Source organism: Callospermophilus lateralis, chromosome 1 (genome assembly GCF_048772815.1).
Source record: "Callospermophilus lateralis isolate mCalLat2 chromosome 1, mCalLat2.hap1, whole genome shotgun sequence".
NCBI lineage: Eukaryota > Metazoa > Chordata > Mammalia > Rodentia > Sciuridae > Callospermophilus > Callospermophilus lateralis.
In genome coordinates, this window is record NC_135305.1 from 154,904,163 (window position 1) to 154,928,115 (window position 23,953).

The 23,953-nt window shown below is 55.0% G+C and overlaps 1 protein-coding gene across 1 annotated transcript in view; it reads right to left on the bottom strand.

The window, feature by feature from the left end:
• The window catches only part of Tesc (tescalcin), a 39,052-nt gene extending 15,475 nt beyond the window's left edge, over nucleotides 1-23,577 (bottom strand). Inside the window, exons 1-2 of the mRNA XM_076866927.2 lie at nucleotides 23,442-23,577; nucleotides 5,997-6,066 (exon numbers count right to left, since the gene is read on the bottom strand). Of these exons, the coding sequence (XP_076723042.1) occupies nucleotides 5,997-6,066; nucleotides 23,442-23,499 (128 nt within the window). The 5' untranslated portion in view covers nucleotides 23,500-23,577. The remainder of the gene's footprint in view (nucleotides 1-5,996; nucleotides 6,067-23,441) is intronic.
• Between the last annotated feature and the right edge of the window lie 376 nt (nucleotides 23,578-23,953).

The following is a 23,953-nucleotide window of genomic DNA, read 5'->3' on the forward strand; positions in this document are numbered from 1 at the left end:
AGCTTTCAGTGCCATCGACCCCGGTGTCAGCCTGTCCTCCCCTCCTCCCCGCCCGCCCCCAGGTGCCCGCTGGGCGGGTTGAACTGGCCGGGTGGAGGTGTCCTGCCAGGGGACTGTGCTCTGCCTCTCCTCGGAGCCCGGGCTGGGACCAGAGCCAACTTGCAGCGACCAGCGTCCACCAGCACTGCCCCAGGGGACATCAGAGCATGGGGTTGGCCCACGGGGGCCCTGGGGACCCAGACCTCCTCTGAGGAGCTCAAGCCCTGAAATGCTCTCGCCATGCCAGGCTGTGCCAGTCGCTGTGAGGTCTGACCACGCGTCCACACACCCACAGCAACACGGCGACGCCCAGAGAGGCGAAGTGACTGACCTGCAGTCACACAGCCAGCGCGAGGGCTCTGTCCTCTGCCTGCTCTCACCCTGGCCACTTCCTTCCCTCGAGCTGTGCGTTTTAACTTAAAGTGAAAGAGAGGGGACCGGGGTTGTGGCTCGGGGGTAGAGCTCTTGCCCGTAGGTGCCAATTCTTGGGTTCCATCCCCAGCACAAAAAGAGAGGGGGCGGGAGGAGAGTGGCATCTGCTCCCTGGGCTCCCAGCCTGAGGCCCCGTCAGGAACCCAGGGACAGGCAGGACAGGCATCTGGCCCACGGGGGAACGAGATTAAAATCACCAGTGAAGGCTGCTGGCCCCTCCGGAGCCGCGGTGTGGGCTGGTGTCCGGAGGCCGCTGTCTCTGCACATTGGGCCCCGAGTCCGGCTTAACCCCACGGAGGCTGCACGCCAAGCCCCCAGCGAGGCCCCGGATTCTCAGCCCCCGCTCTCTGCAGGCCCAGGGCTCCCCACCCAGCAAGGCCACCTGTCCGTCCCCGCCCAGCTCCACCAAGTCCCCGCCCTGTGCTGTCTGACGCTCCCCGTGGGAATCTGAGGCCCCCGGCTCTCCAAGGCAGGGACGGCATCTCATCCAGCAGGTGGGTGTCCAGGCAAGGCCCAGCCCATCACCTGAGGGCACAGGGGGACCAGAGAGCAGGCCTCAGGGTGCTGCTGCAAGAGACTGTGGCAGTCTGGGGGTGCACAGGGAGAAGTGGGGGGACAGCAAGCCCGGGCTCCTGGAGGGAGGAGCCGCAGTGTCTGCTGAGCCCGCAGAAGCAGGGGTGAGCCCAAGAGGGACACCAGGGGAGACTTAGGAGATTCAGCCACTGGAAGGGTGAGGTCTGGGGACAGACAGGGACAGCTGGGAGGGCTGATGAGGGGCTCGCTTGGGACATGAGGCAGGCGGGGTTGCTGCAGGAGTGTGGGGTCTGTCTTGCTGGAGGCGCAACTCTGGGGGCTAATGTGCAGGTGGGGTTTCGAGTCATGAGTGTGCTTTAGCTCAAGGACAACAGGAAGCTGTCCAGCCATATGACGGCGGGTGACCTGTCCCCACCTCTCCATCTCCCACCCTCAAGCTAGGGAAGTTGGGTCCTCTGGGCCTTCGCACCCGGAAGCTCCTCCCTCCCCACTGGTCTCAGCCCAGATGCGGCCTCCTCTGAGGAGCCTTCCCTGACTGCCCGTCCTGAGGTCCCCTGTCCCCACCACGGTCCCAAGGGTGGCAGCCTCTCTGCCCCTTCCTCCATCACACCATGACACCTAACAGCCTTGCTCTATGCTAGCTCTCGCGGGCTCTGCTACCCTCTGCGCCCCTTCCCCTCTCCCAGGAGATCTGCCCTAGAACCTCCCACAGAGGGCCCTGGGCGCCTGCTCTTCGGGGAGCAGGGACGGTGTCAGCATCCCACACCTTGGGGACAGGATCTCTGGACATGGCACACGTGAGTGAGTGCCGCCGGTAAGCCAAGACCCGGGGAGCTGCTCCGGGACACCTCTGCACCCCATCCCACCACCCCGACTCCTCCAGCCTCCCTTCCCACACCTGCTCCCAAACCCCCTCCGTACAGACGGGAGCCCCCAGGTGGCGGGAAGGGAGCTCTCGCTAACTCAGGGGACCTGTTGATCCTGACAGTGACATGCCCTGGGGAGGGGGACAGGGCGCCAGCTTCACTGTCCCGAGGACTTCTACAGCACTGCCACGGCCCCGGCAGGTCACAAGCAAAGGGACCTAACTCTGGGGACAGCGACGTGACTGCAGGTTGGGGGCTCTGGCTCTGCGAATGGCAGTTGAACCCCAACCCCGGCGGTGCGGGCAGACCTGCTCTGACCTCAGTGTCTTCACTGGCGAAATGGGTCCAAGGTGCGAACCTCTGAAAATCCTGAAGAACCCCCAGGCCACGCAGTCCAGCGGGAACCCCAGTGCCTGGCCGCTCCTGGCAGCTGGGACTTCCGCATACGCGCGTGACCCTGCTCTGACTTCCGAGGGAAAAGCAATGGTAGGGAAGCCCCCACAGGACCTGAAGTCAGGGCAGTAAATGCTTCAGGGTCAACCTGCCCCCAGAAGTTCTGAGATGATTTTTGAGACAGAGGGGTCCAGGCAGGACATGGGTAGAAAACAGCATATCTAAGATTAAAATCTGGCTCCTCCACTTAGAAGCTGTGTGACCAAGAGGCTCACTTTTGCTGAGGCTGGCTTTGAACTCTCGATCCTCTCTCAGAGCCCTACTTCCTACCTGCCACCCGGAGAGAGCACGTGTTCCTACAGCTTCATGTGGGGCTGTGCAGGACCAGCGGGGCCAAGCTCAAAGAACAGCAGCCTCACCTGTGGGCAGTTCTCACCCACCCGACCCCAGATCCTCTTTGCATCCTTAATGAGAAAATCCGAAATCTGGGACTTGGTGACATGACCAGCAACTGGACAATACCACACCATGAGACGGAGTTTTTTTTTTTTTTTTTTTAAACATACCAACCATTTATTGAGTGTTTACTATTTATCAGATGCTGTGGCTCGTCTGCATAGTTTACGTACAAAATCAGTTACAATTTCTAGTAAAATCTTATTCACTTGGGGAAACTTGTCTCTAATTTAGGAATGAGGAACTTGAGGTTCAGAGACTTCCATAAGTTGCTTATGGTCACTCCACAAATGAGTGGAAGTGAGCCTTGAACTCACTCCCAGATTTGCTGCCCTGCGCTCTCACACTGTACTGCCTCCTTAAAGTGTTCCTAGCTCCCCTGTAACTCAAGGGTTTAAATGGTCAATTGCATCTGAATCACTGGGAGAGCTGCAGCAAAAGGCTGGGCGTCACCATGAGATTTTGGTTCACTTGGTCTGATCTAACCAGAAGTAGGGCCGGCTGCAGTATTTACTGGGCCCCGTGCAAAAGGAAACTGCAGAGCTTTGTCAGAAGCCACCCAAGAACTGTGTGTGAACTAAAATCGGCATGGAAGCCATCAAGTGGAAAAGTCTGGTATCTGGGACCTCATCCTGCTACCTAGCTCTGCCAGGTTCAGCACTCCACTGGAGATGGGGTGACCGACTGGAACCACGGAGACATACAGCCTTTCAGAAATGGGTGTGGCTTGCCAAGATGCCAGTCAACCAGTATTCTGCAAGTCTCCTGCCACACAGAGAAGTAAGACTCTTCCTGCTGAAACCTTATCGTTGCTTTTGATGTACTCCCATAAATAAAGGACCAGAGACATTTTCTAGTCATTCTGTTCCAGCTTCTATGTGGACTGGAAGAAACTATAGGGCACTCCATTTTCCTTTTAAAACTATTTTAAATTATAGAAATACAAATACTCTCTGGCCAGGGTCAAATTCATGATGTGCAAGCAATGTGGTCACATGGAGCCTGTGTAACTAAAGTTTCATTGTATATTTGAATTGGTATTTCTAAGGCTCTGACTCTTTATTCTTCACTATTTCAGACTTTTATTTTCTCAAGTGGCTTCTCACCTTCTGAGGAGGAAAAATTACCCTCACTGGGTGCTGGCTGATAGGGCTTCACCCTGGGGCAGGGAAGTCCATACACACAAAGTTAAAAGATGAAATTCACCTATGCACATAAGTTGTATTTGAGACATGGGTGAATTTCAAGTTTGGACTTGGGTCACGTCCCCAAAATATCCTATTACAAATAGGCGATCTGGGGAGGGTGGGGAAGGCCACGGGTTCACCTGAGGCCCTGTCCTGCTGATGAGGAGCGGGAAGAGAGAGAATCAGTCAGTGTCAACACAGAGGCAGTGCAGAGTCACATAAGAGCTGGCAGCTGTCCCACCGGGGAAGACCTACTGTGCGCTGTCCTCGGTGCTGAGCATTTGCAGTGATAGTTAGAAACGCAGTTCCAAAGCCCACCCCAGAGCTGCCCAGGCAAAGCCCTTATCTTTTTTTTTTTTTTTTTTTTTTTTTTTTTAATTTTTTTGGTACCAGGGATTGAACTCAGGGGCACTGGACCACTGAGCTGCATCCCCAGCCCTATTTTGTATTTCATTTAGAGACAGGATCTCACTGAGGTGCTTAGGGCCTCACTTTTGCCGAGGCTGGCTTTGAACTCGCGATCTTCCTGCCTCGGCCTCTCCAGCCGCTGGGATGACAGGTGTGCGCCACCGCACCCGGCCAAAGCCTGTATCGCAGCAGCTTGCCAGGTGGTTTGCACAGGCACTTGAGTTGGCATGGGGCGCACTCTTCCAAGATTCTCCCAAAGCCCATGCTGGGCTGCGAGGCAATAGACACTGGAACCAAACCCCGAGCGGCCTCCCTCTCCAGGCCTGCTCCTGCCCACAGCGCGCAGCCCCACTCTGCACCCTCCTCCACAGGGTGCAGAGGAAGGACCCAGCCCCGGTCTCCGTCATCTGCAGGCATCTGCTCCAATGGGGGGACCGTGCCCACTTCTCCACAAGAAGACTTAGGGAAACAGGCAGCTGGCCCAAAGCCACCCAGCCAATGGCAGGAAGGATCCAACTAGGGATTTGCTTCCCAAACCTGGGGTTTGCCTCTCCATCCCTCAAGTCTCTCACCAGCCAGACCCAGGCCTTCACTGCTGGGGCGGGGCGCACGTCTAATTTGCATGTCCAGCTCCTGGTCACGGTGATTGGCTCAGACTCAGACACGTGACCCCATGAGAGCCAATGAGAGGCCGGGTGGCTTACACTTGGCTCAGGCTCTCCCTCCTGGGGGTGCGGGGAACTTAGTGGGCAGGTGAGTGGCCCTGAGGGTGCTGGTTGCCTTCGACTTTGGATAAGTCAAGACCACAAGAACCAAGCCACCACCAGCATCCGGGCTCTTGAAAGGGATGCTCTGAGATCAGGATGCCCTAGAACAACAATGTGCCTTTGTTCAGGCAGACAAGAGAAGGTGGAGACGTTGGTGTTGGTTTCCATAAAAGGAAGGTGACATTTAAGTCTGTCTACTAAGGAGGAGGAAGTCTTCCCGGACTATTTAAAGGTTTTAAAGCTCCAGTGACTGTCACCTTGAGGCCCTGGATGTTTGTTTGAGGACACATCTGTTAGAAAGTCTGTGGTAGAAATCTGCTCCCTTGGGACTGTCAGCTGGGCCTGCTGCAGCCAGACCTGAAGCTCTCTGGCCCACTCTGTGACCCCTCGACCCCTCGACGCCAAGGCCCCCTCACCAACCTCCTTCCAAACTACTCAGCCAGTCCCAGCACCACCAAGGCATTCTTTCCCATTAAAAAAAAAAATACCACTTGGATGGCATCTAGAAAAGTAACTTTTAAAACACGGTCGAGAAGGTCAATTTTCCTTGACAGAAACTTGAGGCTGTAAATAATGGAAGGAAGCAGAATCCCAAGACAGGGGCCTTGGGACCACACTGGCACCCTGCACCACACGACTCACCTTGTGCGCCCAGCGGTGGGCAGGGTCCTGGTGCTCGGGTGGCCCAGGGGCTGCTCCTCCCCTCTCCTTCCTCCACTCCAGTTAAAAATCTCTGGTCCCAATACAACAGAAGTGGCTTGGCCCTCCAGCTAGGGAACACCTTGTCTTTCAGGACAGGGGCCACCAGAGGCTCTCCTAAACCTTCACTGCCCTCAGGGAAGAGAAAAAAAAGGAAAGTCCCCGAGCGCCCTAGGCCCAGCCTGGTGCCCGTGCCAGCCAGCGGCAGGTCTTACCGGATGGTGGGCTGGTCTCCACTCAGCTGCTTAAACCTCCGGTGCAGCTGCTCGATCTGCTCCGAGGAGACTGAGAGTAGAGAAAGAAAAGGAAAGAAGACACGTGTCACCAACAGAGGAACTTGGGAGACCAGAGGAGGCTGTGGACACTCTTCTGCCCCCTCCTCACCTGGGTGCTGGGGTCCTTGTCATGACAGCACCCACCCAGGAAAAACCCAATGCTGGACAAGCAAGTGGAGGGTCCCCACTGTGCCTGGCAGAGCAGCCCTGGGGTTTCCCGCTCTCTTAGTAGTAACACAACTGTGAACTAATAACAGGGCAGACAGACCTCGCCATCCTCTCTCAACCGTGGTCCAGCCCCAGCCCACTAAGGACAAAGCTGGATCTGCTTATGTGACCTCCTCTCTGACCTCACAGGATGGGGTTTTTCCAAGCTGAGAAAGGCAGATTAAGAGTTAGATGAAGCTGGGCACCGTGGTGCAGCCTCAGCAGCTTGGGAGGCTGAGGCAGGAGGATCACAAGTTAGAGGCCAGTTTCAGTGACTTAGCAAAAGTCTGTCAGATCAACGTAGGAAAGAATACAGAGCTGGGATGTGGCTCAGTGGTAGAGTGGCTCAGTGTTCAATCCCCAGTAACCCCCCCAACCCCACCACCCACCCCCCACACACACACATACACACATGCAGAGGAGCAGGCTGGTGTGGAAAGAATCTTGGAGAATCTTGGAGTAAGAAATATTTCAAGAATCTGGTGCCATGAGGGCAGGGAAAGGGAAAGGCTCAAGTTTTGATCCCGGTGGCCGTGGGGGACGATCTGAACCCCCTCAAGCTCCCAGAACACCTCTGTGTCTTCCACACTTCAGTCTCAGGCAGATGCTCCAGCAGAGCCACTTCTGAGATGGGACCCTCGGGTTCTGGGCTTTATAAGGGATGCACCCACAGGTGGGGGCTTGTTTTACGGAACGCAGGCACTTCTCATTTCATCTGCACAACAACCCTGCAAGGGAGGACACAGGGTGATCTTGGTGTGACCACTTGAGTACGGCCACAGAGAGCGGTTAAGGTCACGTGATCTGCGCGTGGTGGAGCTGGGACTCCATCACAGCCTGCCCTGCCTGCCCTGCGGTCATTATCTGCCCTCAAGGCCTTCAGGGCTGGCTCCTGGGGACTGTGTGCAGCCCAGGCAAAGCTTCCCAGGGCAGTGGGCTGGGCTGGGGGCTGCCGTCCCCCCACAGTCCTCTCAGCACCCCCGGCCCGCAAGTCCCCAGCTCCTCTTGCCACAGGAACATGGACTTGCTGGGCCAACTGGTCACTCCCCCGCCCCCCAACAGGCTCAAGCTGTGCTCTCTTCAAGAATCTGCAGCTCAGGCTCCTCAAGCATCCGAGCAGCTGCTGTCGGTAGGAAGTCATCTTGGAGGCTGCCAACCTGGGCTGGGCGCGGCTCCAGGCATTAGCTCATCCGCCATGCGGCGCCCTGGAGGGGCGGCATCCCCGCCTTGCCCACGAGCACACACGGATACTTGGAAAGGTTAAGTAACCCGCAGGGGCAACGTCGAGCCTTTATGGAGGAAAACGTGGCCATCCTGTCACAGGTATGTCAGCAAGGACACTGACTGCCCACCCGATGTCCCCGCAGTCCCCTGCCCCAAGAATGTGTGGGAGGGTGCCCGTGAGCACTGTGAGAATCACCCTGGACTGGAGACTGACCCCTGCCCAGCAATGGCTCATGCACCACGCCCCAGGCACCTGTGTCCTGGGCAGGACCCACTCCTCCCATGTGACACAGGAACAAACTGAGGCTTGGAAGGGACAGTAACTTGCTCAAGGTCATTAACTTTGAAAGAGGTGGATCCACCATTTGAACTCCGTGAGCCTTGCAAAAATAATAATTAAATATATATGGTTCCCTTTTGTGTTTGCTTTGTTCATTTTTTCTTCCTTGCCGCCCATACAGTCTCCCTTTGTGTGATCAGTGACCCACAGGTTTTCTGGATAACAGAATAGTATTCAGCAACGAAAATGGAAACCACAGAACAATGAGCAAAAAGGAGCCAGCCCTGAAAGAGTGAGGGCGTTAGGAGTCTGAAGCCAAAGGACAGTCGGAGTAAATAATAAATAACTGGGTCCTCCCGGGAAGGCGGGGCTGATTCCACAGGAAAGGAAATCAAACGCTAATGCATCCACAGCCCTTCACCTGTTGCCTAGGCGACTGCCTGCAGGAACCTTCCTCCCACAAGTTGCTAATGGAGTACCTCCCGGTGGGCGCCTCCTTCCCTGCCCTTTGGCACCCCTGGAAGGCTTCCCTCCCCTCCTTTTGGCCCAAGGCAGGCAGGACTTGGCTACAGAGTTAGAGCTGAGTGGTACAGCGGGGTGTGGGTGCTGGGAATGTCCCTCTTCCCGATTTGGACCCAGGTCACACATGTGTGTTCTTGGAAAGGTCACGGGGCTGGGTGCTCATACATGCATGTACATGTGTGTGCTCTGTGTACGTGTTAGATCATTTAAAAAAAAAACTTTATTATAAGTTTCAGTCATTCTACTTAGTGGGAATCTATCCAGGAAAAAAAAAAGTGAACCCCACAGGTCCCAAAAATGAATATGTCACTGTGCCACTCCTTATGCAGGTGGGGTATCCCTTATCTGAAATGCTTGGGACCATGCATTTCAGATTTTGGATTTTTTTCCAGATTTGGAACTATTTGCATATATATGGTGAAATACCATGGGAATGGAACCCGAGGCTAAACGTGAAATTCATTTAGGTTTCACATGCACTTTATGTAGATAGGCTCAAGGTGGCTTTATGTGACATTTAGTTTGTATGTGAAACAAAGTTTCTGTACATTGCGTCACCAGACTTGTGACATGGCATTCAACCCGAGTGCCTGTCTAAAGCAGACTGTCCAATACATTACAGTATGTTTAGCAAAAAAAAAAAAAAAAAAAAAAAATTAAAAAGGATGCTGGCTTTAAAAGCGACAATTGTGATGGTGGCACCTGTGGTCCCAGTGACTCGGGAGGCTGAGGCAGAAGAGCGGCTTGCTTGAGCCCAGGACTTTGAGGCCAGCCTGAGCAAGTTATCCAGACCCCACCTCAAAACAACGACGATCACGTGTTTGACGTGGTGAGACAGTCCAAATAGTGTTTGGCTACAAAGCCACTGTGACACCGTGTTGGAAATGGGTCAGTATATACAAATGCATATGTGATCATAAAAGACCATGAGTTATTTCCCCCCAAATAGTAGCAATTAACTCTCTTCTCAAGATTGGAATTAAGGACTTTGTTTTACTTCATATTCATTTATAGGCTCCAATTTTTCTCTGTACCATGTATTACTCCTAGAACACAACTCTCAGGACACACCGGGGCCCACATGGGGCAAAACATTTGTAATGAGAAGCCCTTGGCTAAGCACCACGCCCCAGGCACCTGTGTCCTGGGCAGGACACACTCTTTCCGTGTGACACAGGAACAAACTGAGGCTTGGAAGGGATAGTAACTTGCTCAAGGTCATTAACTTTGAAAGAGGTGGATCCACCATTTGAACTCCGTGAGCCCTGCAAAAATAATAATATGATATATATATGGTTCCCTTTTGTGTTTGCTTTGTTCATTTTTTCTTCCTTGCCGCCCATACAGTCTCCCTTTGTGTGATCAGTGATCACAGAAAGTCCCTGGCCTGACCCACAGGTTTTCAAAACTGCACTAATCTGATCCGAAATAAAGATCAGGCCCCTGAAACACTCTGGCACAGGGTGGTGCGTGACAGGCCAGCTGCACAACAACTGTGGTTCCATCTAGACCAGATGCCCAGGCAGGAGAATCCAGACCCGCAGGGAGACCTGGGGCTGGCAAAGGGAACTGGGGAGACTTCTGCTAATGGGTACTGGGTTTCTTGTGTGTGTGTGTGTGCCGATGGTGCTTGATCTTGTGATTATACTAAAATCTATGCAGCACTGCTGAAATGGGTGAATTTCATGGTGTGTCAATTTTATTTCAATATAATCTTTTAAAAGTCAGGTGTTGTGGTGTTTGCCTGTAATCCTACCTACTGGGGAGGCTGAGGTGGGAGGATCCCAAGTTCAAGGCCAGTTTGGGCAACAAACTGAGACCCTATCTCACCCCCCAGGCACTGCCCAAAAGAAACAGAACAGAACGCAGCCCTGGCCCTGGGTGGAGCTGGCCAAGCTCGCACACCCACCTAGGGAGCCACCTTCCCCTTCACCAGACCTGTGTCTGCAGAAGAAGGTCCCAAAGACCAGGAGGGGGGCCCTGCGCTCCTCAGGGACCTGGGGTGGGGCTTTCCCAGCTTCCTCTTTCTCACCTCCCAGCCCTTCTCCAGGGCCCAGGGAGGTCCCAGTTGCCATGGACACAGCGGGCAGACTGGGGCTTCATTCCTGGCTGCTCCGACCTCCTTATTTGGGGTGTTAGATTTCAACCTGAGGGAAATGCACACCCTTCTGTGCAGCTGTGGGGTTTCAAGGGAGGGGGAGGGGATGGCTTATTGCTTTGTATCCAAAGCACCCACTGAAAAGAAGACACCTGTGCTGTCCCCTATGACAGCCACCCGCCACCTGGGGTTACTGAGCCCCTGAAAAGCGGCAAGTCCAGACCCAGGCGTGCAGGGGTGTGACCACACAGTGGCTTACAAGGTCTTCATATGGAAAAGAGAAATATCTCAATAATATTTTATATGGGTTTGATGTCGAAATAATATTATATATATAATATGTGTGTGTGTGTGTGTGTGTGTGTGTGTGTGTGTGTGTATTACAGCCCTGGGCCTGAACCCAGGGGCATGCTGCCATTGATGGCTGCATCCCCAGCCCTTTTTATTGGGAGGCAGGATCTACTAAATTGCCCAGGCTGACCTCAGAATTTCAATCCTCCTACCTCAGCCTCCTGAGTTGCTGGAATCATAAGTGTGGGCTGCTGTGCCCGGAGGAAGGATCATGTTTGAAATGGACTAAATTAGAGATTAAGATTTGTTTTACCCATTTCCCTTTTTAACATGGCTACTAGAAAACCTGGACCCGTCACCTATACGGTGACTAGAAAATTAGAATCAGTGCACCTCGCATTGCGTTGGTGTTAGCACTGATCTTGTCCCCGCAAACCAGCACCACCGTGATCCCTGGGAACTCATCCCCGGGAATGAACAGGAACGCAGAGAGATGAACAGGCAAGAGGACCTGCGGGTACCCATTTAGAACGCAAAAGAAGGAGGAAATGCGGGGCCTCGGGAAACTGTCCGAATAAATCCTGGTGCACCCTCAGGTTGGGCGATTACACAGTCTTAAGAAATATTTTAAAAACACTGTGGGGCATGGAAAATAAAAACACAATCCTGGCATCTCAGTAAGTGGAAACCCCAACAAGCTCTAATATCTCACTTACACGTGGGAGGTCCCACGGATACACACAAACAGAAAAGGGGGTACAGCAAAAGAGGTGGTCTGCGCATGGTGGATGGCAAGACAGCCCTCTCAGCCGTTGGTCTTTCTTATCTTTAACTTTCTCTGCAATTAACAGAGATTTCTTGGATCCTTTTTTTTTTTTTAACCTTGACAGTGACAATGAAGAACAAGAGTTGGTGGAGGCTGTGGGTAATTAGAACTCTTACATTACTGATCACGTGGACGGTGGCGCGGCTCGGTGGAAAGAGTTTGGCATTTCAATTAATTAAACAGAATTACCACGTGACCTATTCATTCCACTTCAAAGAATATACCCAAGATAAACAGACACACACACACACACACACACACACACACACACATCCGAAACTGGGAAATCGATGTCGTCACACAGCACTGGTCCCCAGCGCTCAAAGGTGGAAATAACCAGAACGGCCATCAACCAATAAGTGGATAAACAAAATGGAGGCTATTCATACAATGGAGGCCAGACAGACAGATGCACACGACTGAGCCCTGGTCTGTTGGAAACGTGTGTCACCTTGTCCGGATCCAGGACAAGGCTGTGTCTACTGGCCAAACAGCTCTGTGGCCAGAGAGGAGATGCCAGTTCACTGGGCTGGGACAGTGGGGGATGCCTGGCGGGGTCCCAGAGGCTATGGAGAGAGCAGGGGACAGGGCAGAGACTGGATATAGCTCAGGGAGCTGTGAGGCCTTCAGGATACAGGGAGGGAGCGAGGGACACAGCAGCAGAAGGTGGCAGGACAGATCAGGGAAGCCCTTTTGCATCAGGCTCAGGCACATGGACTCCCCGCTGAGTGGACAAGCCCCAATGCACCTGCCAATACACTGGAGCCCGATGCAGAGGGCCGGACCAGGACCTGGTTGGGAGCCCCGAGATAGGGCACAGAGGCTCTGGACACAGAGGCGACAGGGGCAGCACAGAGCCTGCTCCTGCTCCCCCCAGAGCCACCTGCCTCCTGCTGTCTCCAACACCTTCGGCCTCAACACAGCCCCCAGGATGCCCAGGGGCATCACCTGGTAGGTCTCAGGGACCTCAAAGCCCCCAGGGCCGGCCCCTGCAGACAGGCCAGGGACACAGAGGGGAGCCAGGCCACACCAGGGCGGGTCACCCTGCCAAGAGATGGCGGTCAGATACCCAGCTTCAGTCCTCCTAAACGGCCCCCTGAACGAGCCACCGAGCTCTCCGCGGCTGCTCCCTCCTGGAGGACCCAGGATGACGGCAGCACCCCCTGGACAGGTCACTGGGGATGGAGACCGCCCCGCGCACATGCGCACTCCTCCACCACCTCCTCCACCCCGCAAACGGAAAACCAAAGGGTGGATGGAAGGGAATGGGCGATGGGAGGAACCAAGCCCCGACGCGCGCTGCGACTCCGGGAAGGTTCCGTGAAGCGCTGGAGGCGGCCTCGCTGCCACCTGCGAGGCACTTCCATTTGAGTGACATGTCCGAACTTGAACTTGACGGAGCCATAGAAACAGCAAGTGGCCCTGCGGTTGCCAAGGGCTGGGGGAGGAGGGAGCAGCGACTGCTAAGGGTCCAGGGTCTCTTTGGGGAGTGATGGGTGGTGACAGATGACACATCGTTGCAGATGCACCTAGCTAGCGCCATCCATAGAGTTGTGTCCTTTAAAAGTGGTGAAAATGGTAAGTTTTCTGTTACATGAATTTTTGCCCCAATTTTTCAAAAAAGAAAAGAAAATCACATCCATACTTAGCCGGCTCTGGCGGGAGGAGGGTGTGACACTGGAGTTGCCATGGCAGTTATTATTTATGCCCCTGAGTGATCCCATGGCTGTTGGCTCTCCCCAGGCTCCAGGCTGTGGGGAGGCGCAGCTTGCTGTGTGCCACCTGGGGCTACAGCCAAAGCAATGACTAACCCTGGGCTCTGAGAGATGCAGGGAGGGACGAGCCTCCTCGGCCTCAGGAGCTGGGTGCCCCTTGCACCCCGATGCCCCCCGCCCTGCAGCGGGCTTCTCTTCTCTTCCACCTGCCTTGTCCTTGGAAGCCAAATGCCTGCACATCTGACTGCATCTGGTCCCTGGGACTTTAACAAGATGCATCTGAGAGCACTTGGCCTGGAGAAGGGGGTTCTCAAACCCGACTGGGTTCTGCACCGCGGAGGCAGGGCGTGGTGATTAATTGCTGGTTTTCAGGAGGCACCTTAAGCCCCAGCTGAGGCCAGCTTCAGCCCAGCCACGGGATTCCCAGCAGCCGCCGCCCCAGGGCCACCGCTGCACCAGGATGACATGATCATCTCTGGTAACCAGAGGTCTTGCTAAGATCTGTGGGCTTTTTTCTACACAGAAAAAAAATCCCTGGGGGCAGAGTGAACCAACTTGACTTTTGAACATATCCTGCTCTCATGAGCAACTTGGAAAGCTGTCAGAGTGGGTGAGCGAGCCTCAAAAATTCACAGTCTGTGCTTGCTCATCTCTGCTCCTCTTCCTACAGCTCTGTCTTTACCATTTGCCTTTTAGCGGTAATAATAACTACCAGGTGTTAACACTGACTCAGAGGCAGGCACTCAGCCAAGCCCCGGACAGGCATGATCTCAGTTCTTATAACAAGTGCCTACCTCCGAGGATGGTTCTCAACACCCATTGTACAGACCAGGAAACTGAGTCTCAGAGAGGTCGAATCACTTGCTGAAGGCCACACAGCCAAGAGCAGCAGAACTGGGATTTAAAACAGGGTCTGTGTGGTTCCAGAACCTGCTCTCATAACCACTTGCTATACTCCGTGTCAAAACTGAGAAGCGACTAGAACAATGAATACGTTTCATTTATGTGATTAAGAAAACAAGGGTGAGTGTTCAATAAAAAGACTCAAGGTGCAGAAGGGGAGGAGGAAAAGCCTCCATGAGTTAGTAAAGATTTGGAGAGTGGGTGTCTGTCGGAGAATCTACGTAGCTGGTTTTCACATCCTTCCAGAACTATCTTCAGCTCCAGATTTATCCTGAGGCCAAATTAAGTGGAGCCAGACTTATCTAAAGTCAAAGGATTATTGTGGTAGGACATTTAGATAAAGGGCGGCAGCTCGTTCTACTTGAAGCTAATTCAGACTCTCCCTGGCACTAGAGATGCCTGAAACCCTGGAGAAATCAAGAAACAGGCGATGCTAGGCTAAGCTTAAGAGCAAGGGACATCCTAGGTGCCAAAGCCATGGGGGGGGGACACTGAGACCCAGCAGGGTGAGGGACAGATGTGACTGAGGTGTCCAGGGATGTTAGAATGGTCACAGGCCCTGACAGCTAAAGATGGGGGCTTCAATTCCATGGAGTGACCAGGGTGGCTTCGGGCTTGTGTGAACTTGAACTGAGACCCCCGCAAAAAAAAAAAAAAAAAAAAAAAAATCTGGAACTGAAAATGTTCCCCACCAGTCCAGAGAACAAGAAGGACACTTATTAGGGAACAATAAGGACTCAGTTGGAGGGAGGCAGGGGAAAGGGTAGCTTCTTGGGAGGGATCAATACTCTGAGCCTGCGTCACACTGCAGTGGTGCAGGTGACCCACCCTGAGAAGCTCTGGGTGTGTGATGCTGGGACGGAGCCCAGGGCCTTTCACATGCGAGGCAAGGGCTCTCCCACTGAGCTACACTGCCCGCCCTGAATTTAGAAGGTAGAAAGTGTTTCCAACCTGGCGAAAACTCTAAGGTATGTACAGATACAAAGCCCAGGTGAGGCCCTTCTGTGACGCAGGGCACGTGGGTGCCCTGTGGGAGTGGGAGGAGTCCAAAGAGCAGCTCATCGCCAAAACCAATGCACATGAGCAAATGAGCCTCCCTAAGGGAGAGTCAGACACAGTTCACCATAGGAACAGCACCCAAGAAGGCAAGACAGAAGAAACAGGCCTTAAATCATTACAAAGAATGAAAGTTCTGTACCCTATGAAAAAGAGGTGAGTTTTAAAATATAGGATTTAGGGCTGGGGATGTGGCTGAAGCGGTAGCGCGCTTGCCTGGCATGCATGCGGCCTGGGTTCGATCCTCAGCACCACATACAAACAAAGATGTTGTGTCCGCCAAAAACTAAAAAATAAATATTAAAAAATTCTCTCTCTCTCTCTCTCTCTCAAAAAATAAATAAATAAAATATAGGATTTATAAACATTTTTTGACTCATTGGAATTAAAAGGAAGCAGCCAGGGGAAGGCAGTAGCGTTGTGATAGCTAAAGAAAGAATTAGTGAACTGGAAGACTGATCCTGAACAGAGCATCAACCAATAGAACATGTGAAAGAAAAGTCAAGAGGTATTCAGGACAGAGAAAGATGGTCCATCATATTTCTAACAGGAACTACAGAGGAAGAAGATAAAGAGTGAAGAGAAGATTATGAGTCTTCTAGAATGAAACGGAACAAAACATTCCAAGGTAGAGTAAATAAAAACAAATCCACACCTAAACAGCATACACAGAATACCAACAAAAACTTAAAAACAGGAAAGGGCTGGGGTGTAGCTCAGCAGTAAAGCACCTGCTTAGCATATGTGAGGCCCTGGGTTCCATCCCCAGTGCTACCAAAAAAAAAAAAAAAAAAAAAAGCCAGATGTGGTTTTAATCCCAGCTATTCAGGAGGCTGGGAGGATCTTGAGTTCAAGGCTAGCCTGGGCTCAACTTAGCAAGATGCTTTCTCAGACTAAAAAGGAGGCCTGGGGGTGTAGCTCAGTGGTAGACTATCCCCGGGTTCAATCCCCCATATGGAGGGAAAAAAAAACACAAGAGGGAAAAAATAGGTTTCTACAAAGAAAGAGCTGATTTCTCAACAACAACAAGAGACCAATAAAAGCACTGAGAGAGAATACCCGGGAACCTCAAACTTTATACCCAGCCAAATGATCATTTGTGTCTGCTAGCAAAAGGCACTTTCCAACAAGTTTATAAGTCCCAGAGCCCTGCTCAAAAGTCTAAGGAAAAGTATATTTTTAAAAAAATCCATAAGGAAGAGTGGTAATAAGAACTTACTTCCACCTAAAACAAAAATGAATGTTTTTAAAATAAATGAAAATACTACAGTGATACAAATTAAAGCACATTAAGACTCTTTGTTGTTGGCACAGGGCAGAGAGTATTCCCTTTAGGTATGTCAAAGAGGCAGACATGTCCAAAGTGGAATGAATTACTGAAGAGAGGTACAAAATGCACACTTAAAAAGGAGATCTGGCCAATTTCGGAAAGGTTTGCCATCAAAACAACACAGATTGAGTAAACCATATCCATAAAGCAAGCTCTGGGCCAAAGTGCTTTGAATTTTGGATTTTCTATCCCTGTAATGGGAACTTGGGGGATGGGACCCAAATCTAAACATGAAATCCATTTATGTTTCACATACACCTTATATATGTAAGCTGAGCCATTCTAGACAGCATTTCTAGTTCACCTCTGTTTTGACAGCAACCCATCATGTGAAATCAGCATGAAATTTTCCTTTTGGGAAATTAATGATACAAAAGTTCATATTTTAGATTTTCACATTAGGCTTGCTCAATCTGTCCCTGCCAATAACCACGGAGCATTTGTGTTTTACCCACATTCTTGTTAGGTACACAGGGTGATGCAAGTTCCACCTTTATTCCCAATTAACAGATAGGGAAACCGAGGGTCAGGGAGGCAAAGTCCTTGCCTGCACAGTAAGAGGCAGCCCCATGGTTGAGCCGGCATCTAACTGCTGGTAAAGGGCAAGGTGGGGGAGGCCAGTGTGTCTGCCACTGTGGGACTCTGAGGAGGTCCTGGGGAAGCAAGGGACCACCTGAGAACTACCAGGTGGGTAAAGCCTGCGAAGTGCGGTGCTCACTTGAGGGTCTTTGATCACTGGGACCCTGGCTCGAGTGCTCAGGAACCTCCACCAAGGGGCCAGGTGTGCCCTGCGGCCACCTCCAGGTATAGCCAGCTGTCTCTCTCCACCGCTGCTTGGAGATTCGGCCTCGCAGAAGCACCCAGGTCTCCTGCTGGCCACCTGCCCCTCCTCCCAGAGGCCCCGAGACCACCTCTGCGGGATCCTTCTCACCTCCCAGGGAGCTGTGCCCAGAACGGAAGGCTGGCTGCTGACCGTGTGCCCATCTGCAAAGGTCACACAGCAGGAACAACAAAGGACCTTTCTGTCCTGGTGCTTAAGGTAACTGCAGGCGGAAATCACCCCTCGACCTTCTGGTGTCATGAATTAATAATCAAGGCAGTCAGGCAGGCTGGCCGCAGAGCAGGGCACAGAGCTCCTCCTCCCCTGTCCCTCAGCCTGGCAGCCGGGTTGGCCCAGCCTGGGCAGGAAGAGCCTGGGACTTTCCGGAGTGGCAGGCACTTTGGAGCCAGTTGCAAATGCCCCCCTCCAGGGCTTGGGCTACAGGTACCGAAGTGCTCTGCAGAAGGAAATGCTTCTAACCAACGCGGGGTGTGTGCCGTGGCCGTGTGGCACAGGGCGTCTGAGTGTTGAACGGTCCCTGCTGCATTCGGGGACATAAACTCACCACACATGACAAACATCTCCTACCAGTGGTGGGTGGGCGGCAAGGAGGAAGGATGCAGAGGGATCCGTTTACCTTCCTGCAACAGGCAAGAGCCCGAGTGGACTGCCCCTGGCTGTCACTCAGGGACAGCACACATGCTCCCAGAACAGACATGAGCCACCCAGTGAGACTCCTGCACATTCCCCCCTCGTCCTCCCAGAGGTGGCCCCCCACATACTCATGCTGCCCACCATTGAGGTGCAGATTCTAGAACTTTCTGCATTATTCACCACCAGTCTGTCTGCCTCAAGGCCTAACTCTCCTCCGGCCAACTGGGCACACAGCGTGTGGAACGCTAGTCGAGAGGTTGGGGGTAACATTACACCCCCCAGGTGATGAGTGCCTGCAGACCTGCAGTGGGTCCCCAGGGGTCTCTACCACGTGGAAGTGGCAGCACCAAAGTGACTTCAGGCCTCGCTGCACCCGCCTGAGCCTCAGTTTCCCCATTTGTATACTGGTGATGAGAAGACTGTGGCCTTTGATGAGGTCTTAAGACTGGGAGAAAGGGGACATCCAGCACCCAAGATAAAGAAGTTACTACCTTATTCCCAGTGGAAGGGACCAAGGGCCACAGGGCCAACCAAGGCCCTTCCAAAGGGGTGGAATTGGTGGCTCAGAGAGGGCCACAGCCTGGACGAGGCAGCCCAGCAGGGCAGCAGAGAGCAGGGCTCCTCCTCTGAGCCTGGTCCACACGCCCAGCTCTACAGCCACCAGACAGGGAGATGCTGGCCCAACTGAGCAGGGGTTTGGGGCAGAGGTGTTTTGGGGAGCCCCATAATTCAGTTCATTTGCTCCCAGCCCTTTGGAAAGCAGGAGGGCAGGGAGGCCCAGATATTTCCACCTTCCCAAGATGAAAAGGTTCTGGAGGGTCTGGTCCCATGGGCACCCCTCTGTGCACAGATGGCCAATGTCACAGCCCTCTCACACGCCCCGGACCTACCCGGAGAGCTCAGCCTGTGGGGGTCGGTCTCCCCCACACCTCCTCTACCCAGAAGTCACTGGTTTCATTTCTAAACCGTTTTAGTCATTGCTTCTTCCCGAGGTGCGATTCACACCCGGAACCCCTCGCCACCGCTTGAGAAGCTGATGAGCGCCCTGGGGTCCCTCCCTGAGGCCCAGGTAACTCCACATCCTATTCCATGGGTTGGGATGCCCCCAGCGCCAGGTGAAGCACCCCATGGGCTGCAGGCAATATGCGGAGCCCGTGGGTGTGGCCGGCTGTTTCCTTCCCAGGCTTGGGTGGATGAAGCAGCCTGGTGCCCACAGCCACCTCTGTCCCCATCAGAGCTTCCTGTGTGCCCCAATCCTTGGGCTGCCCCTCTCCTCCGAGCCCCCAATCTTTAGGTGGGCCGAGGGTCAGTCTGGACCTCGGGTGGTCGGTCAGTGCCTGGAACACGGAATAGGCCTATGGCCACGGGTCAGGGTGTGCTGTGGGACCAGAGACTTTCAAAACCAAGGGACACAGCCCAGGGCTGGGGCTCGATGGGCAGCTCGGGCCACGCCCACCAGCAGGCTCAGGCCACGCCCACCAGCTGGACTTGGGCCACCCGCCGGATGCAGAGGGGTGGAGGGCCAGTGGATCCCAAGTCTGCCCCCTTCGCCCTGCGGCCTTGGGCAGCCCCTTGGCTCTGGAGTCTGCTTCCTGGTCCGCAGGATGGGAAGCCCAGGGCCCCTGGAGGAGCCCCTCAGCCGCTGCAGAGAAGTGCGGTGTCTGCAGATGACGCCTGGTAAACAGGAGGCCTCGCCGGGCAGCGGCGCTCAGCCTGCAGATCTGTTTCTTCTTTTCCTTCTGGAGCTTCTTGGCATCTGTGCAGACGTGCCTGTGGCGCTGTCTCGGAGACTGAGGGAGAAAGCAGACCCTCCACCTTCCCAGGACCCTCTGGTTGGACTTCAGAGCCCGGGAGCCACAGGAGGGGGGCCAACTCCAGGCCCCTCCAGGTGGCCCGGCGGACCCCAGGAGCCTCTTCCTCTGGGTCCACCGCCGGTCTCCTGCGGCTGCGTGGGAAGGCCAGGCGCGGGCAGGCTCACGCGCAACCAGGACGCCTTCGCTCCAGTTTTGATGTGGATTTTAACAATCTAGGTAGGAAGCATCCTTGGCTCCGCAGAGCTGCCCGGGAACGGCAGGGGAGGTGGGCGTGCAGCCCCCACGATGCCCGCGTGGGCAGCTCCGGCTCCAGCCGTGTTTGGTGGCTGGCTCCCTGCCACAGCCCGGGGACTGGAGACGCTGGGACAGCTGGCGTGGCCAAGGCTGGCTGGTGAAGGCCCCTGGGCTTTCTGCTGGGGACAGCGCTCCTTGGGTTACAAAGTGCCCAGCCTACTGTGCTCCCCCTGCAAAACGCTTCCCAGGGGCTCCAGTGTCTGAGGGTGTGGCAGGTGGCAGAGGTGCTGTGGCAGGAGAGGGTGCAGATGGACTGAACCCACAAAGGCCCCTCGCAGCAGGGCCAGGGGTGGCCTTATGGAAGGAGCAAGAGCGAGCCAGGCTGAGCGCTGGACGGTGAGAAGCATCACCTTTGTGAAGGGGCTGGGTTAAGGGGAACCCTGTGCAGTGGTGGCAGAAGGGTCTGGTGTAAACCCCAAACTGTGCGCAGTAAAATGGGAAGGTGCCCCAGCCAGGGGAAGGCCGTGCAAAGGCCCAGGGGTAAGAACAAACGCGGGCAGGCTTTCCCCACCCCACCTGGGTTCCTAGAAGTCCAAGAGGCAATGAAACACGGTGACAAGCCTGGTGGGGGGAGAAGGTGGCCTTGGGAATCCTTCCATTTCCTTTCTCCCCACTCACCAGCTGTGGGACTGAAGGCAAGTTATTTTGCCTCTCTGAGCCTCAGTTTCCTTACCTGTAAAGTGGCTGTCCCACCACCTCCCCTGGAGGATTTGCACAAAGACCCCATAAGCAGGCATCAAAGGCTCAGCAAGGAGCCAGCAGCCCAGGGGCTGGGCCTGTTCTCTGGCCACCCCAGGGTGGGCTCTCCCCCTTCTCAGGAGCTTCCCAACAGCTCTTATAGAAGGGTCCTCACCCGGCCCACCTCACTGAGGAGCTGACCGGCCACACTGAGCGCAGTGCTCCCTGAACGCACAAACAATCCTATTGAATGCCCACAGCTACACCGGACCCAGATGGAGGCACCATGCTCAGAGAGGGAAAATGACTTGCCCAAGGTCACATGACTGGGAAGAAGTGGGACCCAGACTTAGCTGCGGCTCCAAGTAGCACACACAGCATACAAATGAGTTTAAAGTGTGTCAATAATATAAACACCTGCTTGTGTCTGTTCTCGGCACTTCATATGTATTAATTCACCATGACTCCAGAAGGTTCTGTCACTATGCCTGTTTTACAGTAGGTGAAACTGAGGCACAGAGAACATGCAGGACATGCCCAAAGCCACACACCAAGCAAACACTCTGAAGGCAGCTCCTGCCACAATAGCAGGGGTCTACAAATCACATTTATCATGTTAACTCATATTAACTTATTCCTGCCACAGGGCGTTTGCTATTTCCTGATAGAAGTGCCCTTACCAGCCAGCTTCATCCAGCTGGCCCCTTCTTATTTGAGTTTCTGATCTGCCCCAATTAACCTTAAAGAAACGTGCTCTCTGCCTCTGTCTGCCCCTGTAGTATTTTGTTCACAGAGCTTACTACCTATGGTTGAGTCGTAACTGTGTCTCCCCCTCGGGAGCACTGGCCTCTTTGGCTCACCTCTAAATCCCAGCCCCTGGTCCATAGGTATTTGCTAAGTAGGTAAAGGTACCAGACTGTCCCAGCCCCTTTCAGAAAACGGGGGTGAGGGGCTGTCCAACTATCCCAAGTTCAGATTCCTGGTAGCACTCATCCCCCTGGAGTCTAACCTTGGAACCTCCTCTCTGACCCTTCTGTGGTCCCTTCCCCTTTGGGCATGAAATCTGAGCCCTGGGCAGCAAGGATGGAAGGCAGAGCCACATCTAGGAAAGCTACTGAGCCTGAACAGAGCATCTGTCACGCCCGTGGGAGGCTGGACCCAGGAAACTGACAAGACTCCCAGCATGCTCTGTGGCCCGTCATCTGTCAAACCCACAGCCAGGCGGAATTCCCCCAGATGGGGGGGGCTGCCTGACAGCAGGGCGCAGGGGAGCCCCAGCTATGAAAGACCCCCTCCAGCTCAGAGAGGTGCTGGCAGGAGGCAAGGGGAAGGCACTGGAGGAATAAAAACAGGACCCCAAGAAAGTAAGGCCAAGGGGAAGCCCACCCCTCCTCTCTCACCTTTGTCTTGAGGTTACAGTTGGTGACACTTTCTGGATTAGTAAAATAATACATTGTCCAAAAGGAAATATAAAGAGCTTACATGAAGAGTTCAGTCTGCCTTTTTCTACCACATCCCAACAGGGATCCATTATTCTGATTTTATTGGGACTCCTTCCAGTCTTTGATGCCAATAAAGCAATTTCAACATACTCTCCTACTGGGTCTTTAACAGGAAGGGTTTCATAGACCTAAAAAGTGCCACACTTCTTTTCTCTAGTGGGACACAATTCTACCTTTACACCTAGAGACATACACGTGTGGACGTGCATAAATATGTGCACGGATACACACAGTTATTAAGGGCTTTCTGTAATTCTCAACTAGTTCTGCTAGAACGATGTGTTTAGATTGGCGAGTCTCTTCAGCTGGACGCTGGTGGTCTGTATTCCACTCAAAGCAGGTGCCAAGAGCCAGCTCCTTCCCAGAAATACCTGCAGTTCCCATTTCGAGCATCTAAAAAGTCCTGGTAGAGCTCTCATTCCCAAGAGAATGAAAACAGAGAGGTAAAGTGACTAGCCCAAGGTCACACAGCCAGCATGGACCTGGGAGGGCTAACGGCCAGTTTGCCTGTCACCAGGGCCAGCTGCCCACCCGCCCGGCCTCCCGCGGTCTTCCCCCCACACCCTCCTCGGAGCCGCCGCAGAACCCCGCAGAACCCCGAGCCCCAGGTCGGCCACCAGGGTCAAGTGCCCAGCCCGGCCGGGCGGACGCACAGGCGCCTCTTCCGTCACTTCCCTGCGGGCAGCTCGGCCTCTGGGTGCGCCCGGGCAGCCGGATGCGGGGCGCGGCGCCTCTGCGGCCCCGGAGCCGGACGAGCTGGGGGAGCGGCCGCTGAGCCCATTTGACAGATGCGGGGACCGAGCGAGGCGCGGCCACCGGGCAGGGCAGCGCCCAGCGGTCCCTCCCGGCGCCGGCCACTTCCAAACTTTCCGCCTCGCAGCGCGTCCCGGAGCGGGAGCCGCGCGGACCCTGTCCCTCCCGGGCCGGTCCCGGCGACCCCAGGCTGGGCGACCCCTGGGGAGGAGGGGAGACGGCGACCAGAGACGGCGAGCGGCGGGCCAAGGTCACACAGCGCGGCGGGCGGGTCCCCGCTCCCCCGTCCCCGCGCTCCCCCGGTCCCCGCTCCCCCGCTCCCCCGTCCCCGCGCTCCCCCGGTCCCCGCTCCCCCGCTCCCCCGGTCCCCGCTCCCCCGGTCCCCCCCGTCCCTGGTCCCCGGTCCCCGCGTACTCACAGCCGGTCTTGCCCTCGAGCTCCCGCACCTCCTCGGACGCGGAGTGGGCAGCGCCCATGGTGCGCGCGGGCCGGGGCCGCTGCCCTCGCCGACCTGCCGGCCTGGCTGCGCGGCGGCCGCCGGGGCCTGGGTCCGAGGCGGGTCGCGACGCGGGGACAGCTCGTGCCGCGGGCTCCGCGTGGGGCCGAGCGCGGCCTCATATAGCGGCGGCGGGAGGCGCGCGCGGTCCTAGCGCCCGTCGGCTTCACGCGCGGTGGGGGTGGGGGTGGGGTGGGGTGGGGTGGGGGTGGGGGTGGGGTGGGGTGGGGTGGGGGGCGCCCCGCCCCGGCCGGAAACGACCGCGGCCAGGGGAGCCCAGCGCCCCGCGGCCCGAGGCCCCGCAGCAGCGGCCATGCACGGCGCCCCTCCCGGTCCGCACCCTGCCCGGCGGGAAGAAGCAGGTGCGAGCGGAGTTGGGGTGGAGGCCGGAGCCCTGGGACCCCTGGCAGGTTCCTGCACCCCAACTCCGCCCC